Below are 27,720 nucleotides of genomic sequence, written 5' to 3' on the forward strand. Positions count from 1 at the left end.
CCTAATGGCACCAGCAGGGTCTGCCCTGGGTGAAGAGACAGTCGCTGAAAGAGGGGGCCTTAAAGAGAGGGAAGTAGAAGAAACTCTGCCCCTCTAGAGCTGTGCTTTGTAAAGCTGGAGGTGCACAGCGAGGGAGCTGTAACCGCAGGTCACTCAGACCTAGCCCAAACAAGCTACAGTACTTTAAATTTCACAGGTCTCAACAGTTAAACTGGCTAGAAAAGAAAGAAACGGATTCATTGAAAATATAAATTTTCTTTGCTTTACAAGGTGGGCGGGAACCTGAACTCCATGGCACCACCAGCCTTTTAAAATAAAACTGTACAAAATTAGGACACTCGGGTAGGATCTGGTGTCACCAGCTCTAAGAAGGCTCTTACCAGGCGCTATGCCAGAATTAGTCAGAAATAACGTGGGAGCATCGAGCCACTCTTCCACATTCTATGGCAAGGGCTACCTTCTCCCCACAAGAGAGCGGGGAGGATTAAGTTCCAGGCAGGATTGGGGTCTACCATGTCCATTCTGTTCACATGCCCATCCAGCTGGCTTTGGGGGACGGATGGGGTATGGACTCCCAAGCCAACTGCAGCTCAGTCACTTTCAAACTTGATGGAATTGACCTGGGTAGAAATAGCACCTCCGCAGTAACTGCCTCTTTTCTTCTTTGTCTTCTCATGGCGGAAGGATTTGCCTTTGGTGAATTTCAGTACGTTGTGGGCCTTTTCTCCCCAGTCGCCTGCAGCTCCTTTCTGTGAGATAAGGAAGAGGGGGGGCCAGGTCAGCACTCAACAGCCAACATGGCAAACACTACGTCCTGCTTTGTATACTACCCAGTAATGACTTCCAAGGGCTAAAGGAGTTTTCACCCAGCTCCTCACAGCCAGAGCCCATGTATTTCCCAGTAGAGCCTCCTGGTGGGAGAGATTCAGATTGGAGAGCTCCCCACAAGCACCATGAAAACCCTTTCCCAGATGACCTGCGTTCTAGGGGCAAAACATGCCAGTTTGTTGCTCTGGATGGACTCGTCCCTACCTTTGCATCGAATGAGTTGTTAGCTACACGGGAATCCACCTCGATCTCTTCCTCTCTTACTCGTCGGAATGGAACAGCTGTCTGTTAGAGAAAAACATAGGTCACCTTAAGTCAATACCTGCACATGGCCTTCTCTTGGCTGGCCCACATAACAATGCAGGACACTAAACTGGGGGAAATTCTAGTTGCTCCCTGGTCCAGTTTTCCAGGCCACATGAAATTGTGATCCTTCCCTTTGACAGTAAGGGCAGTACAGAGGGGATCCAGAGGGAGTCTATACAGTCATCCTCACCCAGAAAGATGCTGGGGTCACAATGTGCATCTTCTGTGGGCTCCACATAAGGGGCACTTAGGCTGGCTGAGGAGGGGGAGACTATCTCCTGCAGCCTCGACCACCAGGGAAAGCAGTGCAGATTTCTGGGACTGAGAGACAAGAAAGATTCAGCACGTTTTCTCCTCACTCACCTGCTTCACCTTGGGAAATGAGTGTGGCGTTCTGGTCTTGGTCTTAATCTTCTTACTGTCTGGTGTCTCCAATTCCTGGTCATCTTCGCTCTTCCGCTTCTTCTTAATCGAACCTACTAAAAACAATAGCAGTTAGACTTCAATGGGACCAGCCTCCACCTGGGGAAGGGGAGCAGCGTCTCTCTCCACTGGGACACAAGTCAGACTGAGGTATGCTGACACTGTGAGCATGTGCTGTCTGGAGTAGGGTGGTACAGGAACAATGACAGACACTCCACTAATGGCCAATCTAGAGCAGCAGCACTGGATAAGGAACTCTTGGGCAACCATCCTCTAGTGTGTGGAGGTGCTGCTGGTTACGTGCAGAGTTTTGTTTAGGAAACCGCTTCTGGAAGACGGCTCCACATAAGCTCTGCCCTCCAACACCCACTGCCTGACAGACACCCTTCCTGGCTGGCACAGATTACCTCCATTTGCTTTTCCCTTCTCCTCGCTGGAGCTCTCGGAGCTACTCTCACTGCCACCAGCTGGCTTGGGCTCTGGCTTCTTTGTAGCTGGCGATTTGGCTGCAGGTGTGGATGAAGCCTTTGGTTTCTCTTTCACCAAGCTGGAGCTGTTCTGTGCCCCATTCCCTGACTTCAACCCGGCGACTGGAGTCCCTGCTGTTCTGGGCTTCTCGTCATCATCACTGAAACTGTCAGACGAGCTGCTGCTACTGTTAGCGGCAGTTGCTTTCTTCCCTGCAGCAGCTTTAGTGCCCCCTGGTGATTTGCTGGCTGGTTTCACTGCTGGTTTGCTCTGCTCCTCCTCACTGCTTGAGCTGTCAGAATCTGAGCTGCTGTCTTTGGGGCCCAGGGTGCAGGGTTTGGACCCTGGCTTAGCTGTCTTGCTGGCTGGCTTAGCTGGAGGGGCTTTCTTCTCTTCCTCAGAGCTGCTATCTGAGTCAGAGCTGCTCTGGGCTTTCTTTGCCACAGCAGGAGGCTTCTTGGCTGCAGGTGGAGCTGGTTTGACTGAAGGCTTTGCAGGGGTCTCATCCTCAGAGCTGTCAGAATCTGGGAGGGAAGTTTCCAATACAAGAAGATGCCAGTGAGAATAGCCAAGTACTGAACAGACTTGTTCAGCCAGACCAAAATAGACAACTTCCACACTAGTACCTAAGCAAAACCTGTTTGGTTTGGGACTCTGTGAAAGGTACAGAATATCAGCCTTAGAGATTTATGGGATCTGCTTAGAGCAGGTGTAGCATGGGCAGCCGCCATCTCTTCCCCCCCACAAGCACATCTCAACTCTGACCCTCAGAAGTGGCTCTTCCAAGTCAACGGGGAGCTCAGTCTCCATGTTCCAAGTGATGCTTTACCTCTGCTGAGACAACCACAGGGGGACAAGCGGTTGTGGCAGACACCTGCCCACTAGGAACTGGACTTAACCACACATACTGCCAAACAAGAATGACTTTTGGGCCCTAGCAACATGGCTGAAGAGCCCTGGGAACTTGCCACTAGCACAGAATCAAATGGCACTAAAAATCAGAGCTGAGTTGGGGCCATTCCTGTTCCCACCCCTCAGAAGGGTGGTTTACAATTTCAAGGCAGCACACTGCACTAGCTGCTCTTAAACAGTGCTGCAGCTCTTTAGTGTGGTTTACAAGCACTCTTATGGACAGTGGCTGTTGGAGAAATGGGTTAGAGATGGGACTGTCCTCCTCCTTCCCTTGTATGCTTCCCACTGGAGAATAAAGTTCAGCCCCCTTGTGGCTTTTCATCCAACAAACAAAAATACATGCCGAACAGCTCCCCAGTACCCTGTATTTCAGCTATGCGGCAGAGGTGTAGGAGTTGTGAGTGATGAAGCATTAGCGGGTACCTGTTTCCCCACACTTCATGCCCAAGAGAATGGCACTTTGCATGGGGTTGGTTTTGCATGCTTAGCTTTTATCACCAGGAATTGGTCAGCAAATATCAAGTCTGTTGATTAGACAGTGTCCCTGTGCCTCTGTATTCTTGGTACCACAGCTGGGAACACAGACTAGGAGGGTAGGCACGGCACTCACACCTGCTCAGTAGTGGTGGGGGTGAGATCCCCATCCCTTCCTGTCCTGATACCTGAGCTGTCCGAGGAGGAGCTGGAGCCTTTCTTTGCTTGTCCTGGCTTGGCAGGACCCTTCGCCGGTTTGGCAGGACCCTTCGCTGCAAGTGATTTGGCAGTGAGCTTGGTCACTACCTTCTCTTCCTCAGAACTGGAATCTAGACAAGAGAAGCACATCCGCAAGTGTCAGTGCGTTTCAGGGGCATACCACCAAGTGAGTCCACCAGGGACCCCAGACAGTGGTCATTTTAGGCAAAGCTGTGGCCTTGAGCCTCACACTTTACGGAGGCACCACTGCCACTCACCGGACTACTATCGTCAAGTGAGGTGAGGCGAGGCCAACAGCAGAGCCAGAGAAGGGGCAGGGTGGGCAGAGAAGTCCGATAAGCACTCTGAATGGCCAGAATAGAGCACCACAGCATGTATTCCTGCCTATGTTCCTGCCCCCGTCCCAGGGAATGGAGGCAACAGGAGCTGGAGGACTTAGGGCTGAGAATGTGCCCTAAAGATTTCCATGTTTCTTCTTTGCTGGGAGAATGAGGAACAGCAGCAGGAGGTAGGCCCACCCCTTCGTAAGAGTGCGTGCAGTGAGAGGGCGCTGAGTGGATGGAGTGGTGTAGAAACTAGGGGATTGAAGAAAGAGTATTGGCTTCACTAAAGAAAGAGCAAAGAGGAAGGAGAGAGCCAGGAAGGAAATAACGGAGAGAAAAGAAAAAGTGTGTAGTGGGGATCAAAGAACAGAATGAAACAGAGAGAAGGGAATCAATGACAAAAAGAACAGGGGAACAGACTGGAGTGAACTTGGGAAGATGGAAAGGACACCATTTGAGTTTTCTGTTCCACACTCCAGACTGTGTTTTAGCAGCGGTCCAAATGGAATTGAAGATTTATTTTAAAAAGGTTCCCCTTTCTCCCCACCTTGGACCTGGCATAAGGGGGATATTTTTCACCTAGAGAATTGACACCTGGTTCCAGCCATGACTCTTATGGAGGACCTGAAAAGCCCAAAAATGGATCCAAAAAAAAAAAACTCCTAATCCCACCATAGGTACTTGTTAGGGAATACCCTTCACCACCCTGCAATCTGCAGACCTTCCTGGACTAGTCACTGTTCTTGTCTGTGCCCACTCACTTGTGCTTCCCACCACATCAATACAGGAGGCTGCAGTTTTCAGAGGCAGCCCTTTACCTTACCATGGACACTGCAGGGAGCTCAGACTCACTCTCACTAAGAGTCCTAGCAAAGAGGTGGTTGGGTCCTTGCTGAGTGACCCTGGGCTGAAAGGGGACATGTGCAGTCACTGCATCAAAAGTTCAAATCCCTGCTCCCTCACTTACCGGAGTCACTGTCCGAACTGGATCCACCCTTCTTGATGGTCACAGTGGGTGTTGGGGCAGGTTTTTTTTTAGCCAGACTTGCTTTGGCTGCAAGAGAAATAATTACCATGAATCTCACACAGCACTTTTCATCCAGGGATCTGCAAGAGCTTTACAAAGGAGGGTAGCAAGTATCAGGGGGGAGCCGTGTTAGTCTGTATCCGCAAAAACAACAAGGAGTCCGGTGGCACCTTAAAGACTAACAGATTTATTTGGGCATAAGCTTTCGTGGGTAAAAAAAACCCAATCACTTCTTCAGATGCATGGAGTGAAAGTTACAGATGCAGGCATTATATAATGACACATGAAGAGAAGGGAGTACCTTGCAAGTGGAGAACCAGTGTTGACAGGGCCAATTCAATCAGGGTGGATGTGGTCCACTGCCAATAATAGATGAGTCTTTAAGGTGCCACCAGACTCCTTGTTGTTTTTGTAGATACAGACTAACACTGCTACCCCCTGATAGATGAGGAGGTGTCAATTCCAGGAGAGGCAAAGCTGTTTCTGTAATGAGCCAGCCACTCCCAGTCCCTATTCAAGTCCAGATTAATGGTGTTCAATTTGCAAATGAATTTTAGTTCTGCTGTTTCTCTTTGAAGTCTGTTTCTGAAGTTTTTTGTTCAAGAATAGCGACTTTTAAATCTGTTATAGAATGACCAGGGAGGGGGGCGGGGGGAAGGAGTCGTAGCTCCAGCCACAGGAGAGGTGGGGGGTCTCAGGGCTCCGGCTGCCAGGGGAGGCAGGGGCCTGCATCTGTAACTTTCACTCCATGCATCTGAAGAAGTGAGTTTTTTTACCCATGAAAGCTTATGCCCAAATAAATCAGTTAATCTTTAAGGTGCCACTGGACTCCTAAAAAAAAAAAAAAAAAAAAGAGGGTGGGTTATTAGCCTCTTGGACAGAAAAGACAGGCAATTCACCAGTGGGCAGCATTGCAAAGAACTCAGGACTCTAGATTCCCAGCCCCTGAGATTCCTAACCACCTGGAGTAGGCAGATGTCAGGGCTCCTTATCCCCTTGCATGGCACACTACAGACCAGGCCTAACTTGCAGCCCATTCTTGGGCTGAGAATGCAGCATTGCATATGAGCACATGCTCCCCTACTCAACATACGCGGGGGGATCAGATACAGAAGGGATTTTCATTCACATAACCCAATACATTAACCCAATGCAAGGCCTCTGCCAACTTCAATAATGGGCCAGACTCATCCCTGGCATAACTCCACCGAAGTAAATGGAATTCCAGTACGGTTTATTTGACCTCGTGTCCAAATTAGAGATGGGAACTCAAGCTCAGCTCCTGGAGCCTGTTTTGGGACAGATATTAGCTGCTCTGAGACCTTTAAAAAGGCAAAAACAGCAGCGTAATCCACAATTGTCAGGTAATTTCAGAAGCCACTCTGTGGCCAGGAACTGACTGCACCCCACACAGACACTTCCTGCACAATCTAATATGACCCCTTCCTAGCCTCCCTCTCCCCACTACCCACCTGTCGTTCCCTTCTTGGGCGCCTGCTCCATTTCATCGCTGCTGTCTGAGCTGCTGTCTGAGGAGTCACTGCTCTCGGCCTTTTTCCCAGGAGCCTTTGCAAGAGAGGGCTTTGCTTTGCCCTTTCTTGGCTCTGAGACCTTTGGGGGTGGCACCGCACTGTATGGACCTACAAAGACACAGGATCAGCGGGGGCACCAATGCAGACACACCAGCCCTGCACATTGGCAAATACGGCATGCGTCATGCTGGACTTCTCTGTTTTAGCCAGGCAACGATATAAAACAAGCCAGTTATGCTACTTGCTCCTAATCACTTGCACAGTTGTGATCAATGGTTTTATATTCAGTATGGTGGGAGGGGACATCCCCGGAGTATTGCCACTCCTGACTCCTCCAGCAACAGCACCACTCCCCTTTGCTGTGGTGTCACCGTAGCATTCCTCCCTTTTAGATTTGGGTGGCCTAATCCAGTTTCTCAAATGCGGGCACCAAGGCCGCATGCGGCCACCAGGGGGTTTCCCTACAGTCACAGCAGTTTCCTGGGCAGTGGAGGGGAGGGAAAGCATCCCTGTTGTTCCTGCATGTGCCACCTCTCTGGAGAGACAGGTGGACCGTGGAACACACGGAACAAGATGTGGAAGTGAGTGGGGTGTGTGTGTGAAGAAGCGAGCAGTGGGGGGTGAGTGGGGTGTGAGAGAGGAAGCAGGGGTAGGTGTGGCGGGAGAGTAAGAAGGTGAGCGGCAAGCCAGCAGCAGGGTGAGGAGGCGGGCAGGGGTCTGGCTACGAGTGGGGGAGTGAGGAGGTGAGCAGTGAGTCACCCAGTGAGTGGGGGTTCTCATGGTGGGCAGAGGGGGTGTGTGGGGCAGGGGAGTGAAGACCCAGACCCAAGCCGCCCAGATATGTTTTTCATTATTTGGACTTCTGAAGTAAATTTAAAAATGCTTTGACATAACAGAATTGTTGTACAGATAACCACTTTTACCAAAAAAGCAAAAGAAACAAACAAAGACAAGAATGTGCAGAGCACCATATTTGTGTTATTATTCTGTTAGGTCCGGTAAAGAACAGAGATAACTGTGCATTGTTCATTTACTGCTCTGCGCCTCAACTACCCCCCTCCCCGCCAGGTAAAGAAACCCATCTACATTTCACGCTTGCTTCTCTCCGTTTACTGGAGTCCTAGGAACTGTTATACTAGACCAGGGCATGGGGTCCACCTAGTTCATTACCCAGCCTAATACTGGCCAGCACTACATGCTTCAGAGTAAGGTGCATGAAGCCCTATAATGCACAATTATGGACTGATCTACCCATAGGGAATTTTCTTCCCAACTCTAGGCAGGCTGGGAATCATGCACGAGAACAGCCTCTAATAGCTCTCTGAAGAGCAGGATGCTCAGAGACAATGACCACATAAGAGATGCAACCAACATAGTTTTCACCTCAAGAGAAGGTCTGGATTTGAGGTTTAAGCCATGTCTCACCTGGCTGCAGCTAGAACACAGCCCCTGCAGTTCTGTGCTTGCTGCCGCCACCACCACTCAGTCTTCTGGGCCACACCAAGCAGAGATGGGCAGCTAAACCTCTCTAGGGCTAGCAGTGGCAGAAGGCCTCCTCTCCACAGTACCAGCAATGGTTTTTGGTACTCACCGGGCTTCGGCTTTGATTTTGAGGCTGGCTTTTCATCCTCCGAGCTGTCAGAAGAGTCCTCACTGCTGGAGCTCTCTTTGGCAGGGGCTCTTGCTTTACCTGGGGGTGCCAGGGTGGCTGCAGGTTTGGGCAGTGGTGTTTTCTTGGGAACAGCCTTATTGCAAGGAAGACAGACAAATACCTTCCTCGTTAAGGAGACTGAGCTTTGAGAGATAGGTGCTGCCCAGACATCACCCCTACTCTGTGTTAAGAGAGTCCCCTCTTCACTGGACATCAGATTTGCAGGATAGAGCCAGGAACTAGGGAAATTTCTCAAATGCCAGGAAGCACATTACAGGCCTCACCATCAGAGCATCAGGATTTCTTACTTCACATTAAATTCCTACACGGGAGACTCTTTGGCTGAGAAGAGGCGAGACAGAACATTAGTAGCTAGAGAACAAGAGAGATGGGGCACCACCACTCACTGTCAGGGGTGCTGAGACATTAGCAATGAGGTATCTGGGAGAAGTCAGAGCTCTCTGGGGGAGGTTTCTAAGAGCTCCCCCTGTTGGGGTCCAGCTCTATTTCAGGGAAGTTGCTCTAACACTCTCCCCAGTGGGACTGCAGAAGCAGTGCAGGAATTTGTAAGGCTGGTAGAGTAGCACATCTGGCAACAGGAAAGCAAGCCATACAGAGGGTGCAACATGCAGAAGCTAAAAGGGATTCCTGGCTCAGAAAAGAGGAACGGATCACCCAGTAGCAGAGAAGACTGTTGGTGGGGTTCCTAAGACACAAAGCCCCAGCAAGATGTTGCAAAAACCTACAATGACTGCATGAGCGTGCACTCAGCTGCTGTGCAGTTTTGGGGTTACTTTACACAACCCTTGGACTCTTCGATTTCTCTCACACCAATGGAGTCATCCATGCTTGTCACCGTTTACCTTTGCTGATGCAGCCTTTTCCTTGTCAGAATCCACACTACTGCTACTGCTGCTGCTGCTTTCTGCCTTGCCATTGGCTGCTTTGCGGGCAGCTTTACTTCCTGCTGGAGATAAGGCAAAGAAAGGGTTTAGAAAACATGAGAGGTAAGGAATGGTAATCACGCTCAACGCAAAAAATGTCCTGGACAGCACCAGCTCCCCACTCTGCACAAGGCAAGACTCTCTAGCCCTCTCCTGGGAAGCCACTCATTCTCCTCCTGTTTATCAGGACAGCTCTAAACAGCCTCTCTGCAGACTGCTTTTTTCATTATAGACCAAATAGACCTCTAAAGAGGATTAGAGGCATTTTTTATTATAAATCGGCAACACAATTTGAACCTGCTATTTTCAGAAATGGGTTGTTACTAAACTGAATTTTGACATTTAGACCCTCACACTTGATCGCCACCAAAATTCCTCAGAAATGTTTGCTATACCAACAGCATGTGCATGAACTTGTGAGCAAAAATCAGTTTGGCATAATTCCTTTTCAGTCGACTAAGTACAGAAATGAAGAGACATACATTATGGTTTTAACATCTATTGCTCCCTAATATTCAATTCTGTAGAGCATTTAGTAATCACTTTATCATACTAGAAATAAGTTGTGTGCAGTCTAGTTGTAGACGCGTTAGTCCCAGGATATGAGAGACAAGGAGGGTGAGGTAATATTGGTCTAATAAAAGATATTACCTGACCCATCTTGTCTTATATTAGAAATAAGTTAATCATAAGTTATTTTTCCTGTAACGTGAAATAATGCTCATTTTCTTGCATGCTTAGTACTTGTTTTAATATACATAATACTCTGAAGTTAGAGCAGAGTTAACAGAGGTGATGGGTATGGGTATGGGTATGGGTGTATTTTACAAATAAAGAGAGCAACACTAGTTAGATGAGGTGGTGGTTTATGACACTCATGTTGGTTACAGTTGAAGGAGTCTCAAGAGCTCCATGCCAGCTTCCTACAATCTCAGCATTATTTGCCAAGAATCAAGTGAAGAAAACCTGCATGAAGCAGGTGAACAAGGATTGCACAGAGTAAGGGAGGCAACAGCCATTACAAAGAAAAAATAAGATAGCAAATAGAGGCCATTGACAGAATTGAGTGCATCTTTCATTCAGAACAGCATATCAGTCATGTGAGACAGAAATTGCTATGCCCATTACACTGACAAAGGCAAAATCGAGAGGTTATAGAAAACAAGAACATCTGCAACTGAAATAATCACATGTGGCAAGCTGTAGTGATCCCAACAAATACAAGACAGTCCCATGCTTTGAAACTCATGGCCTGGAGATGCTGTATGCTTTGTCAAGAAGTGCACTCTAAACAGACTCATTTCTGTAACTACACTCAAGATGAATGAACAGATAATGAAGGCAGCTGTATTTGACCACAAAATGAGTGTTTGTTTAGCTGGAGTAAGTGACCTCATAGCTCCTGAAGGCAAGTACTACCTGACTTGTTACATCCCATTTATGAAGTCCGTGATGAAAAAGAGTGAGGGCACCAAAATTACTGACACAGCAATGCTTTGGCTTCAAAATGAGCTTCAGCATGCAACCAATCAAGGTCATGGCTTGGCAATATTACTGCAATCTTGCAAAGAAAACTGGCGTGGAAATTCCACACTCCTACATCTGCTGTAGATCATCATACACTGGAAAACTCCAAGCTCTTATTAGGGATTTATGTCATTTTATTGCCTGATCAATTGGCTGCTGAGACAAACTCTTAGTTTGAATCAAGTATAAATATGTACCCATCTCACAAACAATGGATTCTTGCCAAGATGACCAGATGGCTACCCCCAAGATGACCTATTTCTGTCACAGGTAATATGTTGCACTGAAAATTCAGGGAGATGCTTTGTCACACACTGGCCACAAAGATCTCAGTATCAGCAAGGATGATGCAGCCGCTTGCATTGTAGATCGCCTGTACAACTTTAACATGTGTGCTTAACTTGTGTGAATTAAAATGTTTACTAATGTTTTGTCATGAAAATATTTTCACTTTTTAAAAACAGATGTTTTGAGATTATGTGTTCTATTTGTACACTTTTCTTTTAAGGTGCGAATGCTCAGGTTATAAAAGCCATGTAAACAAGCCCTTTCATGGTTGTTTAATGTATTAAAATATGTCCAGTACCTCTTGCAAATAAACTAAAATTCAATAGCTTTATAAAAAGGTTGTGCATATTTAATCACTTATTACATCCCACAACTCATTAAGATCCAACAAAAATATGTTGATCCTAAACTAAAAGTAAATAAAGATGACTTAAGTGATTTCCACGTGTTACTTTGTTCTCTCTGTAGAGGCCTTTATACACAACATACAGCTTTGGAACAACCATATTTGGATTCTGTACAACCTAATTTTCTTAAAAAGACTACTGCCAACTTTAAACAAAAAATGTCTCTTACCGTTAACTTTTCTGACAACCCGACTAGGCTAGTACCAGTTGGGGGAAGTTATTGTGACACCACTGATTCCAAGTCCCATAACTATAGGTTGAGGGTTAAGTTTAACTTAAGTTAGTGTTGGCTCAAAGAGTGGAAAGCATTAACAAGCAGCACATGGCCCAAGCAATTAGTCAGGGATTGGTGACAACCACTGGATCTAGTTAGGCCATGAGATAACTATCCATTTAGGACCAAATTCAATTAACCTGTGATCAGATTTATATCTGGATTTCCAGAAATCAAAGCCTAATATATGCTGCTAGTGCAGCCCCAGGTCCCCATCATCAGTGATCCTAGCCAAACAGCAAGTTGGACTGGGTCACCTGAGTGGCCATACTAGGATGGTATCTTCTCTACTGGGTTGTTTGGTCACCTAGACCCCAGGTTCTTCCCCGGGGTTTCCAATTCACACACATCTGCTCAGTGCAGCCAGGTACCTGATTTTGCTGCTGTTTTGGCTGCCACTTGCTTCTGCGGCTGTTTCTTTGGTCTTTCATCCTCTGAACTGCTGGAGTCTGAGCTGGAGGAGCTCTTAGCTGTCTTCTGGGGCTGGGTTTTGGTGGCAGCTGGCTTGGCCTGGGCTTTGGTTACCTTCTATCGAGAGAGGAAAAACTAATCAGAGACCTTTCTAGTCAACAAGGCCTAAAGGGCCAGAGGAGTGAGAGACAGGACAACAGTCCAGCTGGCACACCCATTCTATACCGATTATCTGTACGGACTTCCAGTCAAATGTTAGACAACCTTGAGTTGGGGGTTCTTAATCTGTAGAGCTGATGCTTTATTTTAGGTGCATAACCCCAAATGTACAGAAAATTCCCCAAGTTTCAACAGCAGGAGACACTTTTCTCTGCACCCCGACACTTCCAAGCTGGAATGATCTCTCTCCCACTTAACAGGAAAGGGAGCAGATGTACCCAACAGAGACTTGAGGATGAGGAGAGCGAAGAGTCAGGGTGCCCAAAGAGGGCACTAAGCCCTCAGACTAGTGACTATCCCAGAGGGAAGACCACCACCAGAAAGGCATGGCTCCAAGTTGGGTCTGAAAATCCCAACACATGGATGATTATCCTAGATGGCCCATTGGAATCCACCCAGGGTCTCTTCCATGCACGTGAATTTTCAGAACCCAACCCAGAGCCATCAAACAGGGATGGATTTGGGGTTCGTAGCTGCCTGGTGGTCCCCTTCCCTATGAGAAAGCGCTAGTCTGAGGGCTCAACAGTGCTGGCTGGGCACCTTGGCCCTTGTCCTCAGCCTTAATTGGGTACTGGTACCTCAGCTCCGTGTCTTGCTCATGAAGAACACAGCTCCAGATATTAATTCTCAGCTTGGTGGCATCAGCACAAAGGGAAAAGGGAGGAAATACTACTACTCTCCCCCCCGCACTAGTTACATGCTACTATTTCATTTACAGATGGTGATTAGGGATAACACCCTCTTTCTCCTGAGCATTTTATACACTGATTACTCTGGTGGCAGTGTAAACAAATGCACACTTCCCCTCGGGTTAAAGGAGCAGGCCACAGCAGTCTGTCTCAGTCTCATGGGAGAGAAGCAGATTGCAATACTAGATGGGAAATGCACCCTATAGATCTGCCTCTGCTTTCATTAGAACCAGTCCACCAGCAGATTGCATGTTACAGGACTAACTTATTCGTAGAGCTCTAGTCACATGCTGAGAGCTTTATAGAGAGCTAAGAACACATGTCCTCTACCTCAAAGAGCTTAGTGTGTAAGCAAAAATCACCCTGAGTCTGGATTAAGGCCTGAAAAATAGAATAAGTGATCCAGGACCCATGCTCTGTAGCCAACCCCCAGCCCCAAGAGCAGTTCCAGTCCCCACACAGTGTTGGTCACATTTAAGATTCTCCATTACTGTGGAACGTGCATTGGAAAGGACAGGAAGGAAAAGCTGACCTGTGCTGGCTTCTTTTCTTCCTCCTCAGAGTCCGAATCATCGCTGGAGTCCTCACTGCTGCTCTCTGCTTTTTTGGCAGGAGCTGCTGCCTTTGCTATCACCTTCGGCACAGGCGCTGACTTAGCTGCTGTGTTGGGGAGAGCAGACACTGATGACAAATTCATTCCCAGCCTCACTGCAGCTGTCATGTCCTGTTCAGAGACTCAGGCATATACTTCAGCTTCCCACAGAGTGCAGCAGAGGCCTCCACAATGACTAGCCAAGGGACAGAAACCACTCCTTTCTTGCCATGCACAAGCTGTGCCACTGAAAAGGACACTCCCTGCACTGAGTGGTCATTACAGGATCCAGGTATTTTATCACATCATTTAAAACCAAGAGAGCTGCTTTTTGATGATGGGTTTCCAAAGAAAAGTATGGGCTGGATGAATGGACTATAAGGTGGATAGAAAGCTGGCTAGATCGTCAGGCTCAACAGGTAATGATCAACGGCTCCATGTCTAGTCGGCAGCTGGTTTCAAGTGGAGTGCCCCAGGGGTTGGTTCCTGGGGCCGGTTTTGTTCAATATCTTCATTAATAATGTGGAGGATGGCGTGGACTGCACTCTCAGCAAGTTTGCAGATGACACTAAACTGGGAAGAGTGGTAGATACGCTGGAGGGTAGGGATAGGATACAGAGGGACCTAGATAAATTAGAGGATTGGGCCAAAAGAAACCTGATGAGGTTCAACAAGGACAAGTGCAGAGTCCTGCACTTAGAACGGAAGAATCCCATGCACTGTTACAGACTAGGGACTGAATGGCTAGGCAGCAGTTCTGCAGAAAAGGACCTAGGGTTTACAGTGGATGAGAAGCTAGATATGAGTCAACAGTGTGCCCTTGTTGCCAATAAGTCTAACGGCATTTTGGGCTGTATAAGTAGGGGCATTGCCAGCAGATCAAGGAACGTGATCATTCCCCTTCTATTCGACATTGGTGAGGCCTCATCTGGAGTACTGTGTCCAGTTTTGGGCCCCACACTACAAGAAGGATGTGGAAAAATTGGAAAGAGACCAGCGGAGGGCAACAAAAATGATTAGGGGGCTGGAACACATGACTTATGAGGAGAGGCTGAGGGAACTGGGATTGTTTAATCTGCAGAAGAGAAGAATGAGGGGGGATTTGATAGCTGCCTTCAACTACCTGAAAGAGGATGGATCTAGACTGTTCTCAGTGGTACCTGATGACAGAACAAGGAGCAACTGTTTCAAGTTGCAGCTGGGGAGGTTTAGGTTGGATATTAGGAAAAACTTTTTCACTAGGAGGGTGGTGAAGCACTGGAATGGGTTACCTAGGGAGATGGTGGAATCTCCTTCCTTAGAGGTTTTTAAGGTCAGGCTTGACAAAGCCCTGGCTGGGATGATTTAGTTGGGAATTGGTCCTGCTTGAGCAGGGGGTTGGACTAGATGACATCCTGAGGTCCCTTCCAACCCTGATATTCTATGATTCTATGAAAACTGCTTCACTGAATTGCTGGGCCCTATGGAACTGCCAGGCCCATTGGCTTAACCTGCTTTAGCCAAATCCACTCCTTCCTGGCCAGTGCTTTCTTCCTCTGCTGGATACGGTGTGTAAATTGTCTAGCTAGAAATCATGTTCCTAACTTTCTTTAGAAGATCAAGAGCAAAGCCTTGGTCAAATTCAGGATTGGGAAGGGCCAAATTAAGTCTCAGCTCAGTTTCCTGTTGCTTCATTCCTTCCTCCCCGACTCCTATGAGTTTGCTGTCTGCTCCTCATCTCCTGTGAATCTGTTCACAGCAACAACCAATGTGAGCATCCCGTGAGCTGGACAGAATATGGGCGCAACACCAAGCAAAGCTGAAAAGGGAAGCACTCTACATGTTACAAGTGAGGGGCCTAACCCAGGGGGGCACTGGAGGGGACACAGGACCTTGAGAGAGGGGGAAGTCGCACATCCTTGACAGAATACACATCAGGCACCAGTGCTTTCGTTTTCCTTAGCTGACCGCCAGCTGTCCTCCATCCACCAGGAGGTCTTGAGGCAGGCCAATACAAAGACAAGCCTGATCAATGGAAGCTAATGCAGGAAATTTCACTAAATACTTCCTGACTGGCTGCTCTGTGGCCCAATTCTCCTCTTTTGAGATTTTTTTTCCCCGATTTTCAGATCATTTAATCCTTTCCTTGAGGGCCCTCACTGCAGTTACTAAGGCCATGTTTACACTTACAAGCTTACAGCGGCACAGCTGTACCGAGATAACTAAGATTGCTTGTTTATCCGCCTTATGCTGACAGGAGAGAGCTCTTCCCTTGACATAATAAAACTAGCTCAACTAGTGGTGGTAGCTATGTTGGTGGGAGAGCATCTCCTGCTGACATAATGTTGTGCACACAAGTGCTCATGCTGGCAAACTTTATGTTGCTCAGGGGTATGTTTTTTCACACTCCTGAGCAACATAAGGTTTGCCCACATAAGTGCTAGTGTAGATATGGCTTAAATTCAGCTCAGCCCTAGCATAAGCAGGCACATTTCTCTTCACTTCAATTAACCGGCAAAAACTTAAGCCAGGGCTGAATTGGACCCACTATACAACAGCAGAACAAGACAGCATACTTTAAGCACCAGGGGAATTCTCCCTCTCATATCATAAACCTAGTAAGTTAGACATGAAAAGGAGTTGAGGAAAGCGCACCTAGGAGCACTGGGCAGTGGCAGGGGATGGAGAAGACTGAAATAGCATGTCCAAACACAATGAGGTTCAGGGTAGTGAAGAACTGGTACTCCAGCACCAGCAAGCTGGATAACAAAACTTAAAATAAAAAAAATTCTTAATTATGATTTTAATTTAAATCAGCTTTTTATTTATATACAATGCTAGTTCTTCACTTTCTTCCCATTTTATGATCCTATTTCTGAAGCTGATGTTTTGTATTTATTTCTTTAGTTTCCTAATTGTTAATTACATTTCAGATTTTACATTAGCAGCATGAGCACGTACAGTGAAAAGTGCAAATGTTGGTGGATGGCACAGATCCTACCAGAACTGAGATCAGCCAGTTCATGACTGCTATTCAAAGACCCAAACACCAACTGCAAAGCACCAGCTCTGAATCCAGCCTAAGAACTTTTCCCAAGTTACTTGGTGTGTCATTTGCCCAACCCAAAGGTTTTCTGCTAAGAAGTTTCACAGTGGATGCTCATCTATGCTGAAAAAGACAAGTCCGGGGCCTCATTAATATCTATACTGTGAGAACACCAACTCAAAATTGATAAGCAATTTTAAAAAGCAAGGTGGTGCAAATCACACCACCTTCCCACACATTAAACTTCCCCAAGTGAAATTCTTTGCTATTCACCTCCATTAGGGTTTGAAATCAACAGGACTTGTGTTCCTGCATCATTTAGGTGCCTAAATATGAGCACAGGAGCCTAAATAAGCTATTTTTGAAAATTCTGGACTGTGGATAAGCTCAAAGTAACTTTGTTAGTGTACTGGAAATCTAAACTTTTCATTAACAATAAAGCAATTGTTTTAAAGTGACAGACTTCAGACCACTAAGGGTTGCAGTTTTAATCTCTAATGCTGCAAATACTCATGCACGTTTTCCTGCCACCTCCGGGCAGTGGGGCTTTGGCACCCCCACTCGGGGTGGCAGGGATCGGGTGGGCTCAGGCTTCAGTTCCGTCCTGGGTTATGTAGTAATTTTTTTTTGTCAGAGGGGGTCGTGGTGCAATGAAGTTTTAGAATCTCTGACTTGGAGCATGAGTAGTCCTGGTTAAGTGAATGGGACCCTTCATGTGAGAAAAGTTAGTACCTGCCTAAGTATTTGCAAGATCAAGGTTTTTATTTTTAGTATTTTGCCTATAGCAGCTCATGTAAAATACCCTTTTAAAAGGCATTTTTAAAAGGCATTTAAAACCATTTATAGTTTAGTTCAGTGGTTCTCAACCAGGAGTCCAGGGTCCCTGAAGCTGCGAGCAGGCTTCAGGGAGGCCACCAAGCAGGGCCAACATTAGACTCGCTGGGGCCCAGTGTAGAAAGCCAAAGCTCCACCTCATAGGGCGGAAGCTGGGGGCCATGAGCCCCGACACCTGGGGCTGGAGCTGAAACCTGAACAATGTAGCTTTGCAGTGGCCCCTACAGCATGGGGTCCCAGGCAACTGCCCTCTTTGCTACTCCCTAATGCCAGCCCTGCTTTTTCTATGCAGAAAACTAGTTATTGTGGCACAGGTGGGCTGTGGAGTATTTATAGTATGTTGTAGGGGCCTCAGAAAGAAAAAGGTTGAGAACCCCTGATTTAGTTCATTATACATTTTTGACTAAAATTGCAATAGGCCAAATTTTCCCATTAGTTTTACAAAGTCTCGACCTGATTTACATAAATTTTCAAAAATCAAGTGATTTAAATCATGATTTAGATCGTTCTACCATGACCAACTACCAGGAAGAACTCATTGGAGCAGTCACGAATCTAATTCTACCTACATACTTCAGTGATGAGTGCTATAGAAAGCCCCATGATAGGTAATCAGTTCTGGTATCCGGCAGCTCACAGGACAACTGCAGTTAAAGCACCTATCCAGCGTCAGCCAATGTGCAGATATAATATGCCTCCAGCTGCTACAAAGCCTGATTTATACTCACAGCAAGCTTAGTACTTTACTTATAATCAAACTGAGAAAAAAAACATTATGAAGGATGAGTATGTAAAGTGAAAAGTGCAAGTGATCGGGGATAGGTACAGATCTTACCAGAACTGAGATCCTGCAGTTCATGACTGCTGTTCAAAGCCTTAAACACAACCTGCAAAGCTCTGAATCCAACCTCAGAACTTTTCCCAAGTTTACCATGCCCACTTGCCCAGCCCAACGCCCTTTTGCAAACCCCACCTGGCTTCTTGGCTGTGGTTTTCTCATCTTCTTCACTGGAGCTCTCATCACTGCTCGAGGAAGATTCTTTCTTGGACTTCTTTGCAGGGGGTCCATTGGGAACAGCCTTCCGTTTCTTAGCATCAGGGGATCTGTGGAGGAGAAAGACAGTTCTAAACAGTTTCTCCCAGCTCCAGAGAGTTTCCTAGCATTTCGCCTGTTCTACTACAAGCAAAGCGTTTATCTCTCGAGAACACTGGACCCTCCCACATTCCTGTCCATTACTTGTATTACAATAGCACCTGAAGGCCCCAACCAGAACTGGGGCCTCCCTGTGCTGGGCACCGTACAGCGTAAGAGACAGTCCTGATGAGCTTACTATCTGAATAGAAAAGACAGACAAGGGGCTGGAGGAACGGATACTACAAACAGAATGAACAATGTGACAATTTGCCAATGTCATGTTAGTTCCGTGATTTTTCTTTTTTATATCTTGGTGGGCAGGGTGTTCAGTTGTACTCAGGTGTTTGCAGGTACAGGAAAGGACTATTTGTATATTGTTGTGTGCAGTGGCAATGAAAAGTGGCTACAGCCTCTCAGTGAGGATTCAAGACCTGGTCCATCTGCACTAAGAGTTCTCTTTATACAACAGATAACTTAGTTCTTTAGAGCTATGATAAGATGCTAATTAAGAGGTCCTCCAGTTAAAATAACCAGACAAAGATTTTACATATAGTATGTTAAAGGATTTTATTAGCTTATATGGCTTATTACAGATGGTTGTTTTCAATTCTATTATTTTACAGTAGTACCTTTAATGCTCTTTAATGATGCAGCTGAAGGTGTTGATGATGCTTACACCAAAGGCTAATAAATTGAAGCCATAGGTTATACTTTGCATTTATACTCTCAAAAATGCAATCACTGAATTATGTATACTTTTATTGGTTCTTCATTTCCCTCTTTTCTGATAGTTGCCTTAATTTTAAGTTTTAATTTATGTTTTATATGTGCAATTAATTTTCAATTTTGCTTCTCAGTTCCTCTTTTGAAGGCATTAACTAGACTAGATAATAAAAACAGAGGATTCTTACAATGGAGAAGTACAACTGCCAGGTTCAAGTCATTTGCATACCAGTCTCCTCTACATCAGGGTGAACCTGCCAACTAAATAGATTTATTCAACACAAAATAAGGGATCTCTTTGTTCAAAAGACCCTGAATCTGGAAATATGTATCTTGGGTTTTAAAAACACACGAGGGAGCTGTGTAGAGAAAAACAACAGAACCTGTGAGAAAATGAGAAAAGCAGAACACTTATCTCCTCAGGAGTTTATCAGGATATTTCCTCTCTCTACACTAAGGGGTAGGAGATTCACATGCTGCATGACCTCATTTTCCAAGCATCTCTGGTGTATGAATAGTTTGTTTTAAACAAGATTCTCATTCTGGGGTTCATGTGAGAGATCAGATGGGGGTTCCTAAGCTCACTACACATAGCCCTCTGAAGCACTGGCAGTTGCTTTAAGCATAACCACCAACCTCTGAATTCCTTCCTGAACACAGCAATTGAGGCAGCTCCCTTGGGATCATGTGCCTGCAGACCTTTCCAGCTTGCAGGAATACATTTCTGCTTCAAACTGCCCTTGGTCCCCCATGCTTCTTTCATCAGTTGTTCAGTCCCTAATAACCTCACCTTACGCTCACTGAATAAATTCTTGTCTCAGACAGCAATAAGCTCTGGTGTGGAATAAACAGACTCGGGGGCAGAGAGCAGTGCAGCACTACGGTGTGAGGATTTGGGGGTCATAGCGTAATTACCAGACTTGGATTCTAGACAGACCAACCAACCTGGCTTCCGTAGTACTTTTACAGCAATGTATCATAGCTGGGTGTGGACCAGCAGGTTGCAGGCACATGGCTCAGCTATGTCGTGAGGCTGAAGACATAGGGTCTAACTACTTAAAGTTCACCAATAGCTTCTTAATGGCCACAGCTGGATTAGCTTGCAGCATGGCTCATTTTACAATTCTCAAAAACAAGTAGTTTTGTGGGGTTCATGCATATCTACTAGACAGTAACCACTAATAAAGAAAGAGGGAAACATTGTAATACCTTATTTTTACTGTTTCTCTAATCCTTTTAAGGTTTCCTGAACTATCTGGCTTATTTTCCCCACTCCCTAGCTCTTATCCTGAGATCAGCTGCCCTTTCAACAGCTGTTTTGTTGCCCAGCAGCCAACTTTAATGCACATTATTTTACAAAAACTAAGGATAGGTCTTCATTACACAGTTAACATGGATTCTTACCTGGTTTGAGCCTTACCACCTCTACCTACACAGAAAAACCTGTGACCCAGATCTGGAGTTCTTTAAGCTCAAAGTTGCTTATCCAGCTGGGGGTAACTGCCCAGTGTAGTCAGACCCTAAGTATGGAATACCAAACAACTCACATTTTAGCTTTTCACTTGAAACAGAGTTAAAAGTGGCTGAAAGGGCCATAAGCTGCTGCTGAAATGGCAGCCTGGAACTTTGTGGGCAGAAGGCAGATTAGAAGTGCCCTGCAAATATTTTTTAAAAACAGGCCTTCTTTATGATGGATACAGATGGCTGGGAACTTATTGTTTATATCTTTACCGCAGAAATACCAGAAGCTTGGTTTCCCTGGGTTTTGCTGGAGCACCTCTGGGGAGTCTCAGGGATTCTATTGGGAGCTCTGTCAGTTTGCAATAGAAAGTAACCAAAAGAAATATTCCAGATATGGACAGGCTAAGTCTGTCTCAATAGATATTCCAGGAGGGGAGACACTTACTTCAGCCAGTAGTTGAAGACATCCAAGAGAGAAGCAGCATTAGGATCCTGGTCTGTCTGTAAACCAGAAACATACAGGAATATTAGCACTGACAAACCACACAGACTTCTCTAAGGAGTGCCTCCCATACTGTCAGTGGAATGGAAAACTCTGCCCCACAGGCAACTGCTTCTGCATTGATGTATAACAGGTGGTAGACTTAGCAAGTGGAGCGTATTGCTCATAAAACACCTTCATAAGCATTAGAAGCTAAAGTTAAAAAGCCTCTGCGCTATCTTAAAAATGAGACAACTTGAGTAATTTAGGACACAACATTCCACCACCTATAGATTTATGAAAAACTAAGGCCAAGATTCTGCAGACACTTCGGCTACATCTGCATTAGGAGCTCTTTAACTGGTATACTATCCCAGCAAAGTGCTTCTAGGGTGGACACAGCTTATACTGACAAAGCTGCGCTTTGTACAAACATAGTAAAGCCACTCCCCAGAAGTGAAACAAGCTACATCAGTAAAAGTGCAGCTTTGCTAGAATAGCTGTGTCTACAGCAGCAACTTCTGCAAGCATAGCTGTCAATCAGGGATCACTCCTCTTCAGACGCTGACCAACCCGACAAAGCTGTGCTGGCAGAAGTTTGTAGTGTAGACGTAGCCTTATTCTTAACTTTGCGCACTGAGTAATTTCATTAATGTTAATGTGACAACTCAGTATGTAGAGTTAAGCATATGCTAAAGCCTTGCAATAATGTAACCTAATGGGAGGGGAAAATATCTACTTAACATATTGATTGGATAACAAAAAATATTCCAGAAGAGTTATCACTATTGGTATCAAATTATGAAGAGACAGGAAAAAGTGGGGAGAGAGCAGGGAGAGCTGCAGAAAGCTAGGGGGAGTCCTTCCAATTTTTTGCAATGACTTTCCACCGTTTTTGTTGCAATTTCAGTGAGGTTCTGTGCAGAGACTCATGTCTCGAATACAACATACAGCTGGCCTGAGAGGAAGGTAAATGTGAAAGTACAGCATATGGGTGGAGGGAACTTGCCCCAGGATTCTCAATTTATAATGACATGAGTCAAACACTCCAGTTGAATGCACAACCCCCTACCCCCCGCCCCATGGAACAGCCCCCGCCCCACCCCACAGAACCCGTCTTTCCCGGTCCTTCCCTGTACAGGTACCTCCCAACTGCAACCTCCCCTCTCCTCATGGCCCCCCGGCACAGTTCCCCCTCCCCACCAGAACCCCATGCCTTCAGGGTCCTCTCCCAATACAACCCCCCTACCCTCAGGGCCTTCCTCCCACACAGCCCCCCAAGGTCTCCCCGGCACAGTTCCCCCGCAGGGTCCCCTCCCTCGGGTTTCCCCCGAGCCAGCCCCCGCTCCCCACACTTCAGGGCCCCCCTCACCACTCCGGCCGCCCTGCCGAAGGCCCGCGCCGCCCCCTCGAAGTGGTTGTCGCGCAGGAAGGCGAACACGAGCGGGAACAGGTCGCTGGGCACCACGCGCGACTCCGCCATGCTTCCACGCCGTCAGCCGGCCGCCCCTACCACGTGTGCCGGCCGGGGGGACGCACTACGTTGTGGGGTCATAGGTCAAACGGAGCCTCGAAGGGGGGGATGGGGGCGTATGTATCCGCCATCTTGTTATAGGCAGGAGCACGGCCCCCTCCCTCGCCGAGAGCTCCTGAGCGCCACCTGTCGGGCCAGCGGCTGCAGTGCACCCGGCCGCGCAAGGCACGCTGAGGAGGTCTCTAGTGAGAGGGCAGGAAGGTGCCATGGTAGAGGCTGACAGCGATGGAAGAGCAGGGAGGTGAAGAGTAATCAGGGACGGCTCTAACTTTTTTGCTGCCCCAGGCAAAAAAGAAGAGCGCCGCCCCCCCGTAACATCCCCCCCCCGAGTGCCACGCTGCCAAAACCCACGCTCCCCCTCAGCGTGCCAAACCCCACCCCCCAATTGCCGTGCCGGGCCGCTCAAACCCCCACCCCCCTCCCCGAGCGCCGGGTCGCCCAAAACCCCTGGAGCGCCGGACCGCTCAAACCTCCGAGCACCGCTCCGGGCTGCCGACTCCCCCCCCCGAGCGCCTCGCTGGGCCACCCAAACCCCCGCTCCGCCCCCCCAAGCGCCTCGCTGGGTCGCCCAAACCCTCGGAGCGCCGCGCCGGGCCAGCCAACCCCCCCAGAACGCCGGGCCGGGCCGCCCAAATCCCTGGAGCGCCGGGCCGCCCAAATCCCTGGAGCGCCGTGCCGCGCCAGCCAACGCCCCCCGCCAGTGCTGTGCCGCCGAAGCCCCCCCCCAGCACCGCGCCACCGAAACAAAAAAAAAGCCCTTGAGTGCCGCCCCGCGAACAAAAACAAAAACACTGTGAGCGCCCCCCGCCCCCCTAACATTGGCTGCCCCTTATAAGGTGCTGCCCCAAGCACGTGCTTGGTCAGCTGGTGCCTGGAGCCGGCCCTGAGAGTAATAATGTCCCTTCCCCCTCTAGTATCTGTTTGGGCACGGCTTTGGGCTACCCCACATCTGAACATGCTGTAGCTTACCCGGCCCACTCCAGGAACATGCCACCTGGGAAGGGGGAGCCAAGGGTTTGGAGCAGCTGGGTGGCTGCACTAGGGCCTTTTGGAAACCTCTATTGTCACCGATGTGCCTGAAGTTTCGGTCGCTTATCTGAATTGTTGGGGTTTATCTGGGTCTCGACAAGATTAAGATCAGGGGATCTGAGTTCTGGTCCCAGTTCTGCCACAGGCATCCTGTGACCTAGCACAGCTCAAGGCTATTGAGCAAGGGTGGGGATAGCTCAGTGGTTTGAGCATTAGCCTGCTAAATCTAGGGTTGTGAGTTGAATCCTTGAGGGGACCACTTAGGCAACTGGGGCAAAATCAGTACTTGGACACTGCTAGTGAAGGCAGGGGGCTGGACTTAATGACCTTCCAGTTCTAGAAGCTAGGATATCTCCATTTATTTATCTATCCCACCAGCTATGTGTGTCCAAGAGGTTCTTGGGAGGAAAGTAGTATAAAAAGGCTGCTATGTGGAGGATTCTTTTGGTGTGGAGGTTAATTAAATGACTCTGAAGCACCCCAGATTTAACTGCTGAATGAACTAACTGTAAAATTACCCCACCAAAAACTATGTCAAAAGAACATTAAGGTTGCAAAGTGAAGCACCCAAATTTAGGCATTGCCAGAATTAAGGTTGTCTGTGCAACTTTAATTTGACCCTCTTGTCCATACACTAATTTGAGGTGCCCAATCTGAAACAACTAGGAGTTGATTTTTCAGGGTACTTTGTTATAGGGTAGCAGTCAATTGTCTTAATCATGAGATTATCCTTTCTTTTCCTTATTCATTACACAAGTTCCAGTTCTGCAAAGCAAGTCTCCTTCATTACACAGCCCTGATTCATTTCCAGATTAGTTCCATCTTGTACATGGAATGAGGCAAGGGTCCTATGAAAAAATACTATATGATCCTGTAATTAAATATGATCACAACACATAGACACAAGGGGGCTGAAATAAGGTTGCACAGGCACACTTAATTCTGGCTTTTTCTAACTTCGGGGTTCTTGATGTTGTAACCTTAAGGTTATTTTAACACAGTTCTTCTGTGTGATTTCCTACATTTAAAAAATAAAAAACAAACTGAATCCAAATTTCCCCACACCCAGGCTTATCTTCTTATCCAGCCAGTCCCAGTCTCCCCACCTTCCCCAGCTCCTCCTCCAACCTCAGTGATTCCCCCCAGCCAACTGGCTCACAGTCCCCACCACTTTCCCTCATGAGTTCCTGTCCCCCTGCTTTTGTTCTGCATTCAAATCACTGCTTAATTCAAGATAGTTAAGTCCCAAGCAGACTGCGAAGAGCTACAAAAGGATCTCACAAAACTGGGTGACGGGGCAACAAAATAGCAGATGGCATTCAATGTTGATAAATGCAAAGTAATGCACATGAGAAAACATAATCCCAAGTATACATATAAAATGATGGGATCTAAATTAGCTGTTACCACTCAAGAAAGAGATCTTGGAGTCATTGTGGATAGTTCTCTGAAAACATCCACTCAATGTGCAGCGGCAGTCAAAAAAGCAAACAGAATGTTGGGAATCATTAAGAAAGGGATAGATAATAAGACAGAAAATATCACATTGCCTCTATATAAATCCATGGTACGCCCACATCTTGAATACTGCGAGCAGATGTGGTTGCCCCATCTCAAAAAAGATATATTGGAATTGGAAAAGGTACAGAAAAGGACAACAAAAATGATTAGGGTATGGAATGGCTTCCATATGAGGAGAGATTAATAAGATTGGGACTTTTCAGCTTGGAAAAGAGACGACTAAGGGGGGGATTTGATAGAGATCTATAAAATCAATCATGACTGGTGTGGAGAAAGTAAACAAGGGACTGTTATTTACTCCTTCTCATAGGCAGCGACTTCCCCTCTGCCTGGTGAGTGCTCGACCCCGCCACCCTCACCCCTGGCCCTGCTCCTCCCCCTCCCTCCCGGAAAATTCTAAGCGCCGCCAAACATCTGTTAAGTGGTGGGGGGAGGGGGAAGAGGAAGCCCTGGGAGGGAGGGAGAGGAGCGGGGACGCGGCGTGCTCAGAGGAGGAGGAGGCAAGGTGGGGTGGGGACAGCGGTAGCTTGGCTGCCGGTGGGCGCAGAGCACCCGCTAATTTTTACCCATGGGTGCTCCAGCCCCAGAGCACCCATGGAATCGGCGCCTATGCTCCTTCTCATAACACAAGAACTAGGGGTCACCAAATGAAATTAATATGGAGCAGGTTTAAACAAAAGGAAGTATTTTTTCACACAACGCATAGTCAACCTGTGGAACTCCTTGCCAGAGGATGTTGTGAAGGCCAAGGATTAAAAAGAGAACGAGATAAATTAATGGAGGATAGGTCCATCAGTGTCTATTAGCCAGGATGGGAAGGGATGGTGTCCCTAGCCTCTGTTTGCCAGAAACTGGGAATAGGCGACAGAGGATGGATCACTTGATGATTACCCTGTTCTGTTCATTCCCTCTGGGGCAGCTGGCATTGGCCACTGTTGGGAGACAGGAAACTGGGCTAGATGGACCTTTGGTCTGATCCAGTATGGCTGTTCTTATGCTTCCTCCTTCATACTGCCTGGGTGCTCTGGGGCAGAAAGGGGTGAGAACACAGGAGCGACGGGTTCCCTGCTCTCAGTGCTGCTGTACGAGCAGGATTTTATAATTGTACTATGAGAATTAATGTATGATTTGATTTCATTCTGCCAGCCACCCTTTTTGTATTGTCAGAAAGGAATGACAGACCAGAACAATCCTTATGACTGATTATGGTCACCCTTTTGTTTTAGGATAAGTTATAATGTCTACTATGGTTTCCTATATGTATTACAAATTAGGCACTCTAGTTAAATATACATTTCTTTGTTTTAAGGTTTAGAAAGTAAGAGACAGGATCTTGTATTGTGTCTATCTTAAGGAGATTGGAGGAACGTTGAGGGCCTGAAGCCCCAATGTGAATTGTTTTAGTTATAAGATTTAGCAAGGCTTGATTTACAATGTATTCTGTTGAATATACAATACTGCTGTCTGTATACCTTTGAAGGTTTCTGTAAGAGATTGTTTGTGTGAATGAGGAATACATGCATCAGGAAAAGATAAGGTGTGAAAGCCATCACAAATGTCCAGATGGTCAAGAAAAAGTGAGAGACTTGGAAAAACCAGGAGACAATCAGAAAACCTCCATTGAATCTGATGCTAAACACGTTAGCAGCATTGACGACCTCAGAGGTGAGGCAGGCACCCCCAAAAGCGAGACAACAAATAGGAGATAACGATGGGAAGCCCGACAATAACCATCAAATCATAACAACAGAAAACCCCAAGATTAACATCACTTAAGGACTAATGATTACAGGATGACATTGCAAAATGCATGGACTCAAATGAGAATTTACAACTATAAAGCTGGGGTGTTTTGCCATGGAACTTTGGGTTCAGTCCTGCAAAGCCTCGGAGCATTGGATCGCGACCGACAGAGCCCAGCTCCACACTTGTGCTCAATCTAACTAGCCATTAGATTGACTCGAGCTACAACAGACTGGTAACTATAAACATCAACTGGCAGGACTGTGTGTGTGTGTGTGGGTGTGTGTGACTGAAAAGCATATGCTAACTGTTGTATTTTTAATAAATGCAGGGTATTTGCCTTTCCCCCTGTCATAACTATAAAGGGAAGGGGGTAACAGCTGTCCTGTGTACAGTACTATAAAATCCCTCCTGGCCAGAGACTCCAAAATCCTTTTCCCTGTAAAGGGTTAAGAAGCTCAGGTAACCTGGCTGGCATCTGACCCAAAGGACCAATAAGGGGACAAGATACTTTCAAATCTTGGGGGGGGAAGGCTTTTGTTTGTGCTCTTTGTTTGGGTTTTTCGTTCGCTCTTGGGACTGAGAGGGACCAGACATCAATCCAGGTTCTCTACATCTTTCTAAACAAGTCTCTCCTATTTCAAACATGTAAGTAAATAGCCAGGCAAGGCGTCTTAGTTTTACTTTGTTTTCTCAACTTGTAAATGTACCTTTTACTAG

At 46.9% G+C, this 27,720-nt stretch overlaps 1 protein-coding gene across 7 annotated transcripts; it reads right to left on the minus strand.

Annotated features, from left to right (window-relative positions):
- Positions 1-235: 235 nt before the first annotated feature.
- On the minus strand, positions 236-22,828 carry NOLC1 (nucleolar and coiled-body phosphoprotein 1). Of its 7 annotated transcripts, none has more exons than XM_008171358.4 (14): positions 22,546-22,828; positions 21,138-21,193; positions 18,347-18,477; positions 13,455-13,582; positions 11,975-12,131; positions 9,027-9,130; positions 8,104-8,257; positions 6,453-6,620; positions 4,921-5,007; positions 3,600-3,740; positions 1,965-2,549; positions 1,498-1,610; positions 1,033-1,113; positions 236-749 (listed from the first exon to the last, which is right to left on the minus strand). In XM_008171358.4, exons 1-14 carry the CDS (start codon positions 22,654-22,656, stop codon positions 591-593), a joined length of 2,175 nt encoding a protein of 724 aa, XP_008169580.2. In that variant the 5' UTR covers positions 22,657-22,828; the 3' UTR covers positions 236-590. The 7 variants fall into 7 exon arrangements, with proteins under 7 accessions (XP_008169580.2, XP_065407660.1, XP_008169579.2 ...); XM_065551588.1 differs by having other exon boundaries at positions 9,027-9,127; positions 22,546-22,824; XM_008171357.4 differs by having other exon boundaries at positions 1,498-1,613; positions 22,546-22,814.
- Between the last annotated feature and the right edge of the window lie 4,892 nt (positions 22,829-27,720).

Source organism: Chrysemys picta, chromosome 7, assembly GCF_011386835.1.
Source record: "Chrysemys picta bellii isolate R12L10 chromosome 7, ASM1138683v2, whole genome shotgun sequence".
NCBI lineage: Eukaryota > Metazoa > Chordata > Testudines > Emydidae > Chrysemys > Chrysemys picta.

Bases quoted from the DNA above. Each gene is read 5' to 3' on its own strand.
- NOLC1 (XM_008171357.4), bottom strand. From the start codon at position 22,656: ATGGCGGAGTCGCGCGTGGTGCCCAGCGACCTGTTCCCGCTCGTGTTC. The intron at 18,478-21,137 runs GTAAGTGTCTCC...TCTCCTCCACAG, and splicing joins GTCTTCAACTACTGGCTGAA to ATCCCCTGATGCTAAGAAAC. The intron at 750-1,032 runs GTAGGGACGAGT...CTTATCTCACAG, and splicing joins ACAACTCATTCGATGCAAAG to AAAGGAGCTGCAGGCGACTG.